General features: G+C 35.3%; 1 protein-coding gene across 5 annotated transcripts in view; it reads left to right on the forward strand.

The window, feature by feature from the left end:
• Positions 1–16,618, forward strand: part of LOC137626265 (BRISC and BRCA1-A complex member 1-like) — a 249,154-nt gene that overhangs the window by 106,879 nt on the left and 125,657 nt on the right. For all 5 annotated transcript variants that reach the window (XM_068357361.1, XM_068357349.1, XM_068357355.1 and 2 more), the window contains one exon: positions 10,061–10,238. In XM_068357361.1, the coding sequence (XP_068213462.1) occupies positions 10,061–10,238 (178 nt within the window). The remainder of the gene's footprint in view (positions 1–10,060; positions 10,239–16,618) is intronic.

A 16,618-nucleotide genomic window follows, 5' to 3' on the forward strand; every position in this document is an offset into this window, starting at 1 on the left:
TTGATAATTTTCTATGACTGTAGTATTTACTACTGTACTATGCATAGCTTACTGTTTTCAGTATTTTCCGAATAATGTAGAATTATTTCCTATAGATACAAAAAACAAGAAAGGGTTTTCAAGGTTTGATACAGTATCCAGCAATGGTTAAAAATTACAGTATAGTACTGTATATCCATGATGACACTCCCACACGTAAACACGGCCACTAGGCGCAAGTGTGCACTAGGCTGCTGTACGATAATCTACCGTAATTTTCTGCCAGAAAACATCTAAGCGTCCCTCCTGGACCAGATTGCCGCTAACGTACCGTCACGCTTTTTTTGCCCTGAGCGGTCATTTCACTAATGATAATTTTTCAAAAGTTAATATCATTTCTTTATGCTTATAATTCGTAATTATAGTTAAAAGTAGGGATATTAATTAAATGGTTGAGTAAAAAACAATTAATACTACTATTATTTCATTTCAAATGGCTACATAATACTGAATATTCTAATGGGTTCTTTTTATCTTCAATCGTAAATCTTACGCCTGGATAAGCAACAAAAGGAAAGGGATAAGTCTCTCTCTCTCTCTCTCTCTCTCTCTCTCTCTCTCTCTCTCTCTCTCTCTCTCTCTCTCTCTCTCTCTCTCTCTCTCTCTCTCTCTTCATATCGTTTCCTGTATAGTTTTCAAATATGTTCGTCATACATTTGTACATTATTTATCCACTTTATTCTCTCTCTCTCTCTCTCTCTCTCTCTCTCTCTCTCTCTCTCTCTCTCTCTCTCTCTCTCTCTCTCTCTCTCTCTCTCTCTCTCTCTCGGCGTTTCCTTTCCCTTTATAGTTTTGTGAAATTTCATTGTCCAGTAATTCGGTAATGAGAAGTCATTTTTGCTTTCGGCATCGAAAGAAAACTTTGTTTCTTCAATATACTCATCACTGGAGGATTCAGAACTTGTGCTCTCATTATCAAACAGGTTATCATTATCAAATTCCTCAACAAGAATATCATTTATTTCATCTAAAGAAATAACTTTCCCCTCTAGACCGTTCATTACAAAAGGAACAACAAATAACCACTTATGCATGAACGCCCGAGCGCACTGATAGGAAACCAGTTTCTAACATCAAGCTACCTTCAGAAAAATAGTTGCCAGACATCATATAAGTTTCTATTCACAGTCCCCATATGCTGAGAGTGTTGCCAAGTGGTGATCCTATACTTACTATACGAGTAAACGTAATATCACGAGACTGACGGCTTGTAAAAGGCAATTAAAGTCATGAACGGAATATACAGTTGAAGGCGGTACCGAGTAGATCGTGGTGAACGGTTTATCACGTGGGTGACGCTTAACAGGTTAAAAAAACATTTTATATAGTTCGGTATTTTCTCTATCCATCCTCTCCCAGAAAACCTTCAATTGTGAATTATCGGAATGTGTGCAGATCTTGACAGTGCGATAACTAGTTAGCGACTGAGAATAGAAAAAATAAAAAGCCCGATTGACGATGCTGATGAAGAGGATATCGAATACCGATTTTTCCCTAATTGATTTTTTCTACGTTCTGTCTAATCCAATGTACAGTACATTCTTATGTAAAGGGCGAACCCCAACATTTCTTGATGCTGCTACACTTTAATTATAGATATTTTACCACCTATTTATAATCTTTATTTATAATAACATCTTTAGTAAAAGCTCTTCAATATCACTTTCAGAAGTAAATGCGTTTATGATCGACGATGAAACGTAAAAAAAAACGTTTTCCTTTTAAGGAGGCGTTTTTTTAGGAAAAAAAAAACACGAAACAAAATTGCTCATATTTAATTTATTTTGATTTTCTAAGGATAAATAAAACAACATTAATTATAACATTATTATTACATAGTACCTGGTAAGATATCTTTTGCCGCAAAAGTTAACCTATAGACAGATGTTAAAATTGGTTAGCGAGTTCGTTATGATCGGCGATGGAACGTACTAAACAAAGTAATGGGTTTGGTTGTAGTGACATGTTTGGCAGTAGCATGATATAAAATAGTCTTTATTTAATTTAATTTTTGTTTTCAAAAGTACTATATAAAAGAATTTCAAACAATTTAGATGAAACGGAGCACAACGCACAACTACTGGATGATAGCGGTAGTCTTGCACACGAAAGCAACAAAGGTGTTCCCATGACGATGCTGTTCTGTTGATTTTTTTTTTGGAAACTTTTCAATATTTCAAATGGCACTGTTGATTTTGATGGTTTTTAATTTAAAGTTTAATGAATAAGGATTTTTCACCATAATCACAACGGAAGTATAAAAATTAATTAGTACAAATATGGAATATTATACATATAGGTGTTGGACAGTTAGGCTAGCCTAGCGACAAGTTCACACAACAGATGGGCAAACCTTAACATTTTTTCATCCAAAACTAGTCTTAAAATGTTTGAACAGAAATCTTTCTCTCACATTCTCCTCCCCCCCTTCTCAGACATTGTGAAACCATCCCCCCCTTCTCAGACATTGTGAAACCATCCCCCCCTTCTCAGACATTGTGAAACCATCCCCCCCCCAAATACAATTAAGAAAACAATAGATTTCCTACGCTTCGCGGTGCTTGACTCGCGGATTTAGAATGCTCCTCGCAGATACAGGAAATTTAATTTTTAAAAACTATCGATCGCGTAATTGAGGAATCGCGTAATTAGAACACGTGTAATTCGGGACCCTACTGTATATATATATATATATATATATATATATATATATATATATATATATATATATATATATATATATATATATATATATATATTTATATATAAATATATATTTATATATATACATATACATGCATATACAGTATATATATATATATATATATATATATATATATATATATATATATATATATATATATATATATATATATATATATACATGCATATATATATATATATACAGTGATACCTCGGTACTCGACCATAATCCGTTCGAGATCCGTGTTCGACCTCCGATTTGTTCGAGTACCGAATTTTTTTTCCCCATAAGAAATAATGGTATATATTCTATTCCGTTCCCAAGCACTCGAACAGGCCCAAAATATTAATAAAACGTGTACCTAAACAACAATAATTATCTAAATGTGTATGAAATTGGTCAGAAAATCCTATAAAACAATTTTAAACCATTTACTGTACTAAAATAAAACAATTTTAAACCATTTTCTGTACTGTAGTGAACATACCTTTGAGCAGCGGTTCGATGGCATACAGGGATGGATGTGGAGAGGATGGAAGGGGGAGGTTACTGCTTGGAAGGAGAGTCCCCTTCCATGATGTGGCGGGGTAGTTCTCCTTCAGGAGTTGTTTCTCTCTCCAATGAAAGGGTGGGCAGATCTATTTCAGGGGTTTCTTCTCTTCTTTGTCTCTTCTTTGGAGGAGAAACAGGCTTTGATGTAGCAGCTTTCTTTTCTTTTGTGAAAAACTGGTCTATTGTTAATTGTTTCTTCCTCCTCTGCAGTATTCTTCGAAAATGATACATGACACTATCATTAAACATATGCACTGCCCGGTTTGCTACTGCAATTTCTGGGTGGTATTTTTCAGCAAAAGCCTGCACATCTGCCCACTTGGAACAAATTTCATTGATGAGAGAACTTGGAACATCCTCCCTTACCTCATCCTCTTCTGAAGATTCCTGCTCCACAATCAGATCCTGCTGCTGTTGTTGTTGCAGGTGCAACAATTCCTCCACAGTCAACTCGGTAGAATGGCTTTCTACAAGCTCATCAATATCATCCTTGTCGACCTCAAGCCCCAAACTCCTGCCCATGACAACAATTTCCTCAACGACATCAGTGTCATCAGAAATTACAGGGGTAGCAGTGCTTGGACCCGCCTCTGGTTGGAAACCTTCAAACTCCCTCTCTGTGACACATGATGGCCACAGCTTACGCCAGGCAGAGTTCAATGTCCTATAGGTCACACCTCGCCAAGCTTGGTCAATCATGTTAACAGAGTTGAGGATGCTGAAGTGTTCCTTCCAGAATTCCTTTAGGGTCAACTTCGTGTCACTGGTCACTTCAAAACACTTTCTGAAAAGGGCCTTGGTATAGAGTTTTTTGAAGTTTGAAATGACCTGTTGGTCCATGGGCTGGAGTATGGGAGTAGTATTGGGGGGCAAGAATTTGATTTTGATAAAGCTGTATTCTTCTTTCAAGTCATCCTCGAGACCTGGAGGATGTGCAGGAGCATTGTCCATAACCAGAAGACATTTCATTGGCAAGCTCTTTTCAATGAGGTAAGCCTTAACCTGGGGGGCAAACACTTCGTTTATCCACTCAGTAAAGAATTGTCTTGTGACCCAAGATTTAGTGTTCGAGCGCCACATAACTGGTAGTGCACTTTTACAAATATTATTTCGTTTGAACACCCGGGGGTTGTCCGAGTGGTACACTAACAAGGGTTTGATCTTGCAATCGCCACTTGCATTTGCACACAGCAACAATGTTAGCCTATCTTTCATTGGCTTGTGACCTGGCATCTTCGTCTCGTCCTTGGTAATGTACGTATTGGCTGGCATTTTCTTCCAAAATAACCCAGTCTCATCACAATTAAAGACTTGTTGTGCGATCAAATTTTGTTCATTTATGTACCGATCGAATTCCCCCACGTATTTATCGGCTGCAATTTGATCCGAACTAGCTGCCTCCCCATGCCTAGTAACACGATGAATACCTGTTCTATTACGAAACTTTTCAAACCAACCCCTGCTCGCTTTAAATGTAAATGAATCACTTTCACTGGTACTCGGACTTTTCTTCACTAATTCTTCATAGATATGCAACGCTTTTTCACAAATGAACGCTTCACTAACACTTTCCCCGGCCAACTGTTTTTCTTTAATAAATATTAAAAGCAACTTTTCCATCTCCTCAATCACTTGTGGCCTTTGCTTAGTTACCGCCGTAACTCCCGTTGCAACATTCGCCTTCTTAATCATTTCTTTATGCTTTAAAAACGTAGAAATGGTCGACTTCGCCATTCCGTATTCTACCGCTAAATCGGACACTCGTACACCATTCTCATATTTCGCTATAATTTCCTTCTTCAACTCGATCGTTGTTCGCACTGTTTTCCTCTTCTCCTTCCCCTTAACACTCATTACTTTCTTGGGACTCATTATGAAAGCTAAAAAAGCAATTAAAAGCACTGAAAATCACTAAATCACAACGAATGCTGATCGCGCGTTGTCTGAGTGACGCTCTCGAGAGAACTGATGCTTCCCGAACAAGCGAGAGTGGCCGAGATGGCGCGATCATCACAAAGCCCATGCGGTCGTCACGTGTTCGGCTGGTCGAGTACCGAATTTTTGGTCGAGCACCGCAGCAAAAATTTCTCGAAAATTTTGGTCGAACTCCGAATTGTTCGAGTATAGAGTCGTTCGACTACCGAGGTATCACTGTATATATATACATACAAACATACATATTTGTATGTGTGTATATATATGCATGTACTGTATATATTTATATATATATATATATATATATATATATATATATATTATATATATATATATATATATATATATTATATATATATAATATATATACATACATATATATATAAATATATATATATATATATATATATATATATATATATATATATATATATATATATATATATTATATATATATATATATAATATATATATATATATATATATATATATATATGTTTATACATATACAGTATATTAATAGAGACAATGTCTGTGTGTGTGTTCCCTAGAGAAAGAGAGGTTAGGGAATCTACATAACACTAAAAGTGTAATTCTATGTAAAATATTCTTAGGAACATAATGCAAATGGTCCTGATTCTCTAAGTGTGTGCCTTAGAGAGCTATGGGGGACAAAATCCCCACCCTCTTAAAATTTCAGATATAGGTCTATCTAATTCTACATATAAACTGAAAGTGTATTTGTACATAATATTTTCAGAGGAAGTCAATGGAAGTGGTCCGAAATCTTATAAGTACCCCATTAAGGGAGCTATGGTGAGTAGAACTCCACCTACTTTAAACCTCAAATATATACGAGTCTATGTAAAATCTAAAAGCTTGTTATGTAAAAATTTACGAAAAAGACAATGGAGTTGTTCTGAAACCTCTCGAGTGCCCTTTAAGAGAACTATGGGGGCCAGACAGAACCCTCACCCTCTTAAGAATTCACACAGAAGGAACATTAATATCAGTAGAATGAGAGCTACGGGGGAAGAAGAAGATGAAGACTGAAGAAATTCTTGTCTTAAAAATAATCAAAAAAGAATTGCAGTAAAAAGAAATAAAAGAATAACTCAGCTAGGAAACAGACAATGATTGGTCATTAAAACCAACAAACACAGGAAGAAGAAAAGAATAATCACGTGTGCAGAAGTTAGAGCACGCCCATTTCATGCAGAACAGTGGCGTCATGGTACCTTTATCTATGACCCAAGACATTGCTATGAAACAGAAGAGATAGTAAAAATACACTTGATGACACAAAACTGTAATCACTGTGGTGCTCTGAAATGGAAAAATGAACCTCCTAAAGTGTGTTACGCTGGAAGGAATGTTAGGCTACCTTTCTTACAAATATCATCTCCACCTTAACATAAGAAATGTTTCGTTTTCACAGCTGCCGTTTCCACAAATGAAATATTGGGCGGTAAGAGTATCTAGTAGTTTAAAGACATGTGGTTCAGAACAAGTCATCACAAAAATAACTTACAAGAATCGACCAGTAGCATATACTGACATTACTGTTTAATCCTACACCCAAGCTTAGCCCGGTATCTCTGCTAGTGTATATATATGCCTCAAGGTTAACACAGGAATTTTTTGCTCCGTGCCCTGTATTGCACAGCCTGTGCACCTGCTGGTATTGTCAAACCACTGGTACACGAGGTGTAAAGAACCTTAACTCTGCACCACTTACAAGGATAAGTACCCAGCCAGTTAAGATAGGGACTTCCTCCCACCTATGGAGGAGTCTCCTATGTAAAGGACAAAGGTTTGTATATATGCCGAAGCAAATGACAAATTTGGAGATAATTTGTATTTTTCCTAACTATACAAACTTTAGTCCCTTACTCACATTTTCTCACCATTACCTTCTCCCTAGAAAGTCCCAGCAGCAATCAAAATGATTGCTCAGTGAGCAAACAAGGGTTGGGGCTTCCCCACTACAGGCTGGTAAGTACCAGTCACCTATTTGCATCTCAGTATAAATGTTTAATATCTGTATAATCCAGCTATCATTTGTAAAGGACTCAGGTTTGTATATTCAGGAAAAATACAAATTAACTCCAATTTTGTCATATTTTAGTATTGATAATGATCTTTAAACATTTCGTATTGTCTCTAAATTACTTATAGTTTTTTTTCCTTTCCTCACTGAGCTACTCTCCCTGTTGACACCCTTCAGTTTTCAGCATTTTGCTTTCCCAACAAGGGCTGTAGCTTAGCTAGTGATAATGATGATGATGATAATAATAATAATAATAATAATAATAATAATGATGATAATAATAATAATCATAATAATAATAATAATGATAATAACAATAATAATAATAATAATGATAATAATAATGTCACTCTCTAGGCCAGCGTTTCTCAAACTTTTTGCTCTTGTGTAACCCATAAAATAAATTACATTTCTCAAGGAACCCTTGCACAAGAAAAATCATATACCAAGTCTTTCTCATTTATATAAATTGAATACAGATTTAAGAAAAATTAATACTTTGTCAAATTTATTGCTGATGCTGGATAAGATTCATACTGCTCATTTATGAAACGTCATCAAGGGGCTTTCATTCACACACAGAAATAGAAGTACAATAAACATAATTATGAAGTAACCAATATCATATACAGTACCTATAATACTAATAGTTTACTGAATGTTGAGGATAATAGGGAGGCAGATATAATTGCCGTTGCAGGTGTTGAAGTGCCGGTGATGGGAGATGAGAATGAGAGAGAGATTACAATAGATGAAGTGAGGAGAGCACTAGATGAAACGAGAGTAGGAAAAGCATCTGGTATGGATGGTGTGAGAGCTGAGATGTTGAAGGAAGGGGGTGTGACTGTACTTGAATGGTTGGTGAGATTGTTTGATATGTGTTTAGTGTTGTCAATGGTACTTGAAACTTCCTGATATCCCTTTTCATTTTTAAGCCCATGAAGTAGCGGAAACATCTCAAGGTTTTCCTTTGCTACATGTTTTTTTTTTTCCATAGATTCACTTCTCTTTTCCATACAAAACTTTTATCACTTGAAGTCAGTATATTTTCTCTGGAGCATTGCATTGACTTGTCAAGTTGATTCATGTCATGAAAAATATCTGATAAGTAACTTAGCTTCTGCAACCATTTTTCATCTTCAAAGCACTTAGCAAAATCTTGCTTATTGATTTCTTCAAAGTATTTCTGCAACTCCTCTCTCAGCTCAAACACCCTATTTAGAACTTTTCCTCCACTCAGCCACCTGGTTTCCGTAAGTAGCAAAAGATTAATATGTTCTTTGTCCAGGTTTTCAGACAGTCTTTTAAACATTCTGAAGTGAACTGATCTTTGTTTAGTAAAGTTGACCAATTTTGTAGCATCGTCAAACCTTTTTTAAGTTCATCTCCAAGTGATTTTGACACCAACACCTCTCTGTGAAGAAAGTAGTGTGTTGAGATTATATTAGGATTTTCTAGTTTTACAAGAGAAACAAAATCTTTTATGGAGCCAACCATTGATGGGGGTACCATCAGTACAAATGCTAACACAATTCTTCCAGGAGAGACCTTTTGTTTACAAATATGAGGACAAAATGTTGAGTAAATCTATTCCTTTCCTTGTCTGCAGCAAAGAAAATTTTCTTGAATTTCACTTTTATTGACAATCTTACAAAAGCTACAACATAACAGTTATTGGTAAGATCTGTTGACTCATCAACCTGAAGAGAAAAACTGCCACCTTTCAATTTGTCGCTCAAAACCTCTTCGCTGTCATCAATTGTACTGTCTGAAAGTGGAACATTTTCAGTTTCTTGTAGTGCATTTTGCCCAACCATCTTACTGACTATAATTTTACAAACTGGCAGTATTAAGTTCTCACCAACTGTGTAACTTTTCCTTTTCTGTGGAATAATTTCTGCTACCAAATAACTTGCTTCAAGAGCCTTTTCACTGATGCTAACTTTACTCACAAAAGCTGTACCTTGTTTCTTTTAAGATTCCAACAACCTTTTAAAAAAATCTGCGCCTTTACTATGCGTATGTCTGTGATATGTTGTGAAGTGTTTTTTTAGTTTAGTTGGAGCCATTGCTGTATTTGAAAGTTGTTTGCCACAGACAACACACTGTGGAATAGGACAGCTTGAATCTACTACAGTATAGAAAGGGGGAAAATTTGGTATTCAAGCAAACAATGAAAGATTGAAATATTACGACTCATGGTAATACTACGCCGGAAGTGATGACAAGGGGAAGAGGGGGTGACTGACCATGCGGCAAGTACACGTGACTACTTGTTGCTAGGCAAGTGAAATTTTATACCTATTTCCTGCATTATGAATATTATTTAGTAATGACAGATTCTAGGCATTACAATAGATTTACTAAATATCATGAGTGAATGACAGACTGTATATGCACACTAGGAAGCACAGAGACCATGGCCAAGCATTTGTCCTGTACTGAGTGAGTCACTTGATACATGAATCAGTCATGGAAAGAGGTGCATTACCTTATCTCACTCTTTCTCGCGGAATCCCTAGGGACCTTTTGCGGAACTTAAGGGTTCCGAGGAACCCTGGTTGAGAAACACTGGACCATTGTTATATTTTTTGTTTCTGCCACTCATGAACAACCTCTAAATGTTTTAAACAACACATGAATGTTATCTACGGCAAGTATTAGATTGTTTTTTAGAATTGATCATTGATTTTTTGCCTACAAGAAAATGATGAGCAAATGAACTTCAGCAACTATTTAAGTAATTGATTTTACTTTTAAAACCTGGGTTTTGTTTTCAGATGCATGATTTCACCAGTAATCCTCATGATATCATCATGGAATTAGAGGAACTTGAAGAAGCTGCTGCAACTGCTCATTGTGATATGAGCTCACTCTTTGGTCTTATAGAACAACAGGTGTCACTTCCCCAGTGCACCAATCCAGCAGTTTTCCCTCCAGAATTTATATGTAGAACAAGTATGTGACATGTGTTTTGTTTACCAAGTTAAGTATTGGTAATTAGTTCCTTAGATGTTAACATAATTGATAACCATGCATTCAGTTTTTAAATGGAAATTATCACTGAAGTGTACTCATATCTACTAAAACCATCAGGAAGAACAAACTATTTGGTAAATGTAGCTAGAGACCCTGGCAGTGATAAAGTGATCAGATATTAAAAAAACAAGCTCGGGTAGGGATATGACCATAGAATAGAAAAATATCTCACCAATGTAAATGCTTGGATATAGAAGGAAGAGGATGTTAAGGCTGCTCTTAAGATTAACAAAAGTTATTTGGTAGTTATTATACTGGGAAATCAAATTAAAATAACAAAGGCCTTATTTGTAATGAGGTACTATATTAAGAGGAAGATTATGCCACGTATATGTGGATCATTAAGAATTTTTTGTCAGAATACCAAGAAAATCTATCATGACCATTATAAAATGGGGTAATTACTATAAGAACTTATTTATTTAATAACATTGAATCATGGCAGCAAATATATCTTGATTAATTTTTGGCTAAAGGGTGAAATGGGAGCAAGTAAAGAAGAAATGAACAGTAATTTAAAAAAATTTGTATTGGAATCAGCACAAGAGATAAGCAAAAAAGTTCCTAAACAAGATCAAGGAAAATTATCAGAAAAGACCAAAAATCTAATAAAGAAAAGATTGGCGATGACGGTAAAATAAAAGAGATGAAATAGAAGTAACAAAATTATTTGAAACAATAAACAAACTAAAATCCAAAGTCGTTCATAAACACAATCAAACCAAAATAGAGGAACCACTAAAGAAAGGAAAAATCATCAAATTGATGAAAAGAGACAGATATTTACCTTTAAAGGATGAAAATTTAAATATTTTCAATAAAAGAGACAGAGTGATAGAAATTTCAGTGGATTCCTGGACAATCCTATATAATAGTGATATAAGAAATAGCTTTTCCAATAGAAATAATGTAACCCCTGAGCTGGTACCAAACATAATAATAGAAGTAAAGATAGCATTGAAAGGCATAAAAAGAGGCAAATGAGCAGGAGAAGACGGCCTAACAATTGATTTATTAATAGATGTAAGAGATTTCATAGTAGTAAAAATCACAGAACTGTACACCAAGTGACTGCAAGCTTGAATAAACTTTATCATTATACTAATTCACAAAAAAGGAGACATAAAAGACCTGTAAAATTACAGTCCAATAAGTTTACTCTTAGTAATATAAGATATTTACTAAGATCATATTGTTATTATTATTATTATTATTATTATTAATACTTACTTACTAAGCCACAACCCTAGTTGGAAGAGCATGATGCTATTTGCCCAAGGTCCCCAACAGGGAAAATAGCTCAGTGAGGAAAGGAAATAAGGAAATATACCACAAGAGAAGTTTAAGAACAGTAACATTGAAATAAATCTTTCACATATAAACTAAAAACTTGAAAAAAAAAGACAAAAGGAGGACAAGATAGAATAGTGTGCCCGAGTGTATCCTCTAGCAAGAGAACTCTACCCTAAGACAGTGGAAGACCATGGCACAGAGGCTATGGCACTACCCAAGACTAGAGAACTCTAGTTTGATTTTGGAGTGTCTCTCCTAGAAGAGCTTCTTACCATAGCTAAAGTGTCTCTTCTACCCTTACCAAGAGGAAAGTAGCCACTGAATAACTACAGTGCAGTAGTTAACCCCTTGAGTGAAGAAGAATTGTTAGGTAATCTCAGTACTGTCAGGTGTATGAGGACAGAAGAGAGTTGCAAAGAATAGGCCAGACTATTCGGTGTTTGTGTGTGCAAAGGGAAATGAGCGGTAACCAGAGGGAGGGTTCCAATGTAATATTGCATGGCTAGTCAAAAGACCCAATAACTCTCTAGAGGTAGTATTACAATGGGCGGCTGGTTCCCTGGCCAACCTACTAGCGTGAATAGAAAGACAGCTAGACTTTAAACTACCAAGAGAGCAGGCAGGCTTCAGAAGCAGATATTCAACAACTGACCATATCCATGTAACTAACCTGCTAATGAAAAAATCAAGAGAGCTTGACAAACCACTGTGTATGGCATTTATAGACTATGAGAACGCTTTTGAGTCTGTCAAAACCACAGCAGTGATGAAAGTTCTTCAAAAACAAGGAATAGATGAATCTTATGTTAGAACACTAGATGATATCTATATGGAAAATACAACAATCTTAAAAGTACACAAAATAGTGAGAAAATTCCAATTTAGAAAGGAGATAGACAGGGAGCCCCTATCTCCTAAATTATTCACAGCATGCCTAGAAGAAGGTTTCAAGAATTTAGATTTGGAAAATGTAGGCATTAACATTAATTGGGAATACCTTAACAATTTAAGATTAATCAGATGGTCTTACCAGTATTAACTTATGCATCAGTAACTTGGAGCCTTACTGAACCCTTAAAACATAAGCTAGTTACAAATCAAAGAGCCATGGAAAGAATAACGATGGGAAAGACACCAAAAGACAGGAAAAGAGCAAACTAAAGTAGAGGATATTCTAACATGTAAGAAAAAGAAATGGACATGGACAGGACATATAATAAGAATGTCGGGTAATAGAAGGACATTATGAATAACTTAATGGGTCCCTACAGATTGCAAAAAAAGCAGGGGAAGAAAGAGAAGTTGATAGATTGACAAATTGGAAAATTTGTGGGTATAGACTGACGTAAGAAGACCATAAACGAGTAAGACACATGTCTGAGGCTTTTGTGGTGCCATATACTAGTTAAGGCTGATGATGATGATGAATGCTATGGCTACCAACATCTAAATAGAAGACCGTTGCATAAAAGAATTGTGAGGTAAAGGGTGTATTCATTTTTGTGTTTGTCATTGTAGTGGAGGAGGTTGTAAAATGATACAAAAAGTGAGACCCCTGGGAGCTCTAGTGTGCAAAAGACCTGATGTTAGAAGCAGGAACAAATGGACAGAATGTAGACAAGTTTATAAGGTGGAGACTTAGTTTGGAGAGAAATGGATTAAAAATTTCTTTAGATAGCGGTGTTGGAAGAAAATGGAAATAAGGCAAAGAAATTTATATATATATATAAATTTCTTAGCCTTATATATATATATATATATATATATATATATATATATATATATATATATATATATATATATATATATATATATATATATATATATATATATGTATGGTACTAGAACGGGATGCCGAATGCACTATCGCCGACAGACAAGATGCCGAACCCAAGATGCCGAAAAGACACAAATCCGAAAGGACATGAAACCGAACGGTCGTAAAACCGAACTGTCATGGAACCGAACGGTCATAAAGCTGAATGGTTAAAAAATAAAGAAAAAGATAGTGAATATTTAATACTTCATTCTGACTCTTCGGTCACATGAATTAGTACTAAATACTGATTCAATATTTTTCACTTAAAGTTAGCAAAGGTCAAAAGCATTAACAACTCAAAAAATATACAAACTTTTTATTTATTTCAAAAAATAAATTGTGAAAAATATATAAAATTGAATGCAAAAAATCTATGTATAATTATGTAAAAAATTTATGCAAAAATGTAAATAAATATATTACAAGTTGTGAGATAAAAGATAAAAAAGATAAAAGATTACAAGTTATGAGCTATAGCTTGTAAAAATTCTAAGCCTTCTTGTTTACCTTAAGAATTGCAAATAGCTTTTATGTGATCATTAATTATGTTGTATTTCTTGTTAGGCTTTGAAATGTTAATTCCTATCAATGCTTGTTCTATTAAAATTTCATTGGCTGCCTGCACATTTCGAATAACTTTTAGTAGCTTTGAAACTGTTGGATGGGTTACATTGAGTCTTCTTTTAAATGCTTGATGCCATCCTTCCAGGGAATTATTGGTCCTCGGCAAATTATCTTGAACTCTATTGTACACAGACCATCTATCCACATAAAAAATTGGTCTCCTTCGACGTCCTCTCTGCGTTATTCCTAACCAGGTACTTTCATAATACACTAAAAAATCATTTAACAAGTCTTCAGTTTCAGCACTTATCGAACTAGTTAACTGGTCAAACATCTCATGCACATCTGTAGGTGGAACAAAGGAAAGAGCTGATAACTGTTTAATGAAATGAGCATTGTTGGGTTCGAGATACCATTGCTGTAATGTCTTTGTTGTTAAAAAATGTAAGGATTTCATCATATCTTTTCTCATCTTTTTTACTTATGCAATACACTAATGGCAGGGTTTTGGTCTCCGAAATAATTGCATGTATTGTAAAGAGCTGTTTCCCGAGAGGAGCAGAGTCAAAGGTGCCATCGGCAAACCATGTCTGTTTTCTCGATAATAATTTTAAATTCTTCTCTGTCGAAAAAATGGTAACAGTTTGATTTTCATAAAGACGAAAGTTTTCTCCACACGTTGTTATGTTGAAATTTTCACTATCTTTAACATTTCTTACACGTCTTACCATTCGTCCAAGAGTTTCTCTTTTAGGCAGGGAGCCACAAATGCTTAGAGGCAATTCATCAATGGTTTTATTAATTACACTTCTTGTAACCTCTTCTGTCTGTTTGGCTCTTGTTCTCATATCATCCAAAGCTTTTAGAACACTTGTGTGAGCACTATCTGGCGGATGTGAATGATCTGAAGAACTTTCTGGCCGAGTAGCATTTGTTGTGATTATTCTTCTCTTACATACTTTTCTTTTCTCGCATCTCCAGGATGTGGTATCATTAACTTTTTTATCAACAATGTAAGTATATCCATTATAAAGGAGTTTCCGTCCACCACATCCTATCTTAATGAACACCATTCTCAAACTGTATGTGTGACTTGGTTTTATTTATATTTTCAAAATTTCTTTGTCATTAATTTTTAACTACTGTATTCAGCTTTATGACCGTTCGGTTCCATGACTGTTCGGTTTTACGACCGTTCGGTTTCATGTCCTTTCGGATTTGTGTCTTTTTGGCATCTTGGGTTCTGCATCTTGTGTGTCAGCAATAGTGCATTCGGCATCACGTCCGCACACGATGTATATATATATATATATATATATATATATATATATATATATATATATATATATATATATATATATATATATATATATATATATACAGTGAACCCTCGCTACTTCGCGGTTTGACAATCGCGGATTCACCACTTCGCGGGGTTTTTCCATAACCCATATATATATACATATCGTGGATTTTCCGGAAAATTCGAAAATACCGCGAAATCTGAAGACCCCCAAATACGATATTTTGTTACCTGTAATTCCATTAATACTGTAATTAGTAATATCTGCTCTTACTGATTGTTCATTGCATTACATATGATATATAATTCAGCACAGAAAGAAATAAAACACGAAAAGAGAATGTGATCATACGATAATTCAGTACGTAGTAAAATTAAATCGAACATGAAACGCAAATCAGATGCAGTCATACCATATTAGAATGGTGTGTACTGTAATGGATGTGCTTCTTTTCCATGAATCTTTTGTATGTATACGTACGTAGTACAGTACTGCATCCAATAATATTCTTTGTTGCAAAAATCACATTTCGAATAAGCGTACGAGAGAGAGAGAGAGAGAGAGAGAGAGAGAGAGAGAGAGAGAGGCGTAAAATAGCGTACGTAAAGTGTGTATTATTATTATTGTTATTATTATTATTATTGTTGTTGTTGTTAATAAAATTATTATTGTTATTATTATTATCATTATTATTATTATTATTACTGTACAGTATTATTATCATTATTTATTATTATTACGGTATTGTACTTAATCTACGTACGTTCAGTATGCGCGGGGCATCTTCTATGAGTAGGTAACCAACGCATCATAGTACTGTAAGACGGGTTGTGATTGGTTCAAGCGCTGATAGATGACGAATCAGAACTCAAGTTTTGTTATCTAGCCTGTGATTGGTGTTTTGCCCGCATCTTCTACCCGCAGCATCAAAGTTCTCGCGGGGCTGGATCGTTCACTCTCTGTTACCGCGTATCGCTGAGTAGACGTTCTTAAGTTTGTGAAGTTTAATCTGTGCTGTGTGCGACCTTTTTAAGTTGAACTTTTTGTTACAGTACTGTACGTAAATCCTACTGTAATGGCTCCCAAGCGTTCTGCTTCTCTTAAGGCTGGTAGTGAGCCTAAACGCCACCGAAGGATGATGACGATAGCCGAGAAGGTTACGCTTCTCGACATGTTAAAAGATGGTAGAAGTTACGCGGCCGCCGGCCGCCATTTTGGCATCAACGAATCCACCGTTCGCTATATCAAAAAGGACGAGGCGAACATTAGAAAGACGGCTGCAATCACCTTTAGCAGATCAGCGAAGCGAGTCGTTACAA

This window comes from Palaemon carinicauda, chromosome 2, assembly GCF_036898095.1.
Source record: "Palaemon carinicauda isolate YSFRI2023 chromosome 2, ASM3689809v2, whole genome shotgun sequence".
Taxonomy (NCBI): domain Eukaryota; kingdom Metazoa; phylum Arthropoda; class Malacostraca; order Decapoda; family Palaemonidae; genus Palaemon; species Palaemon carinicauda.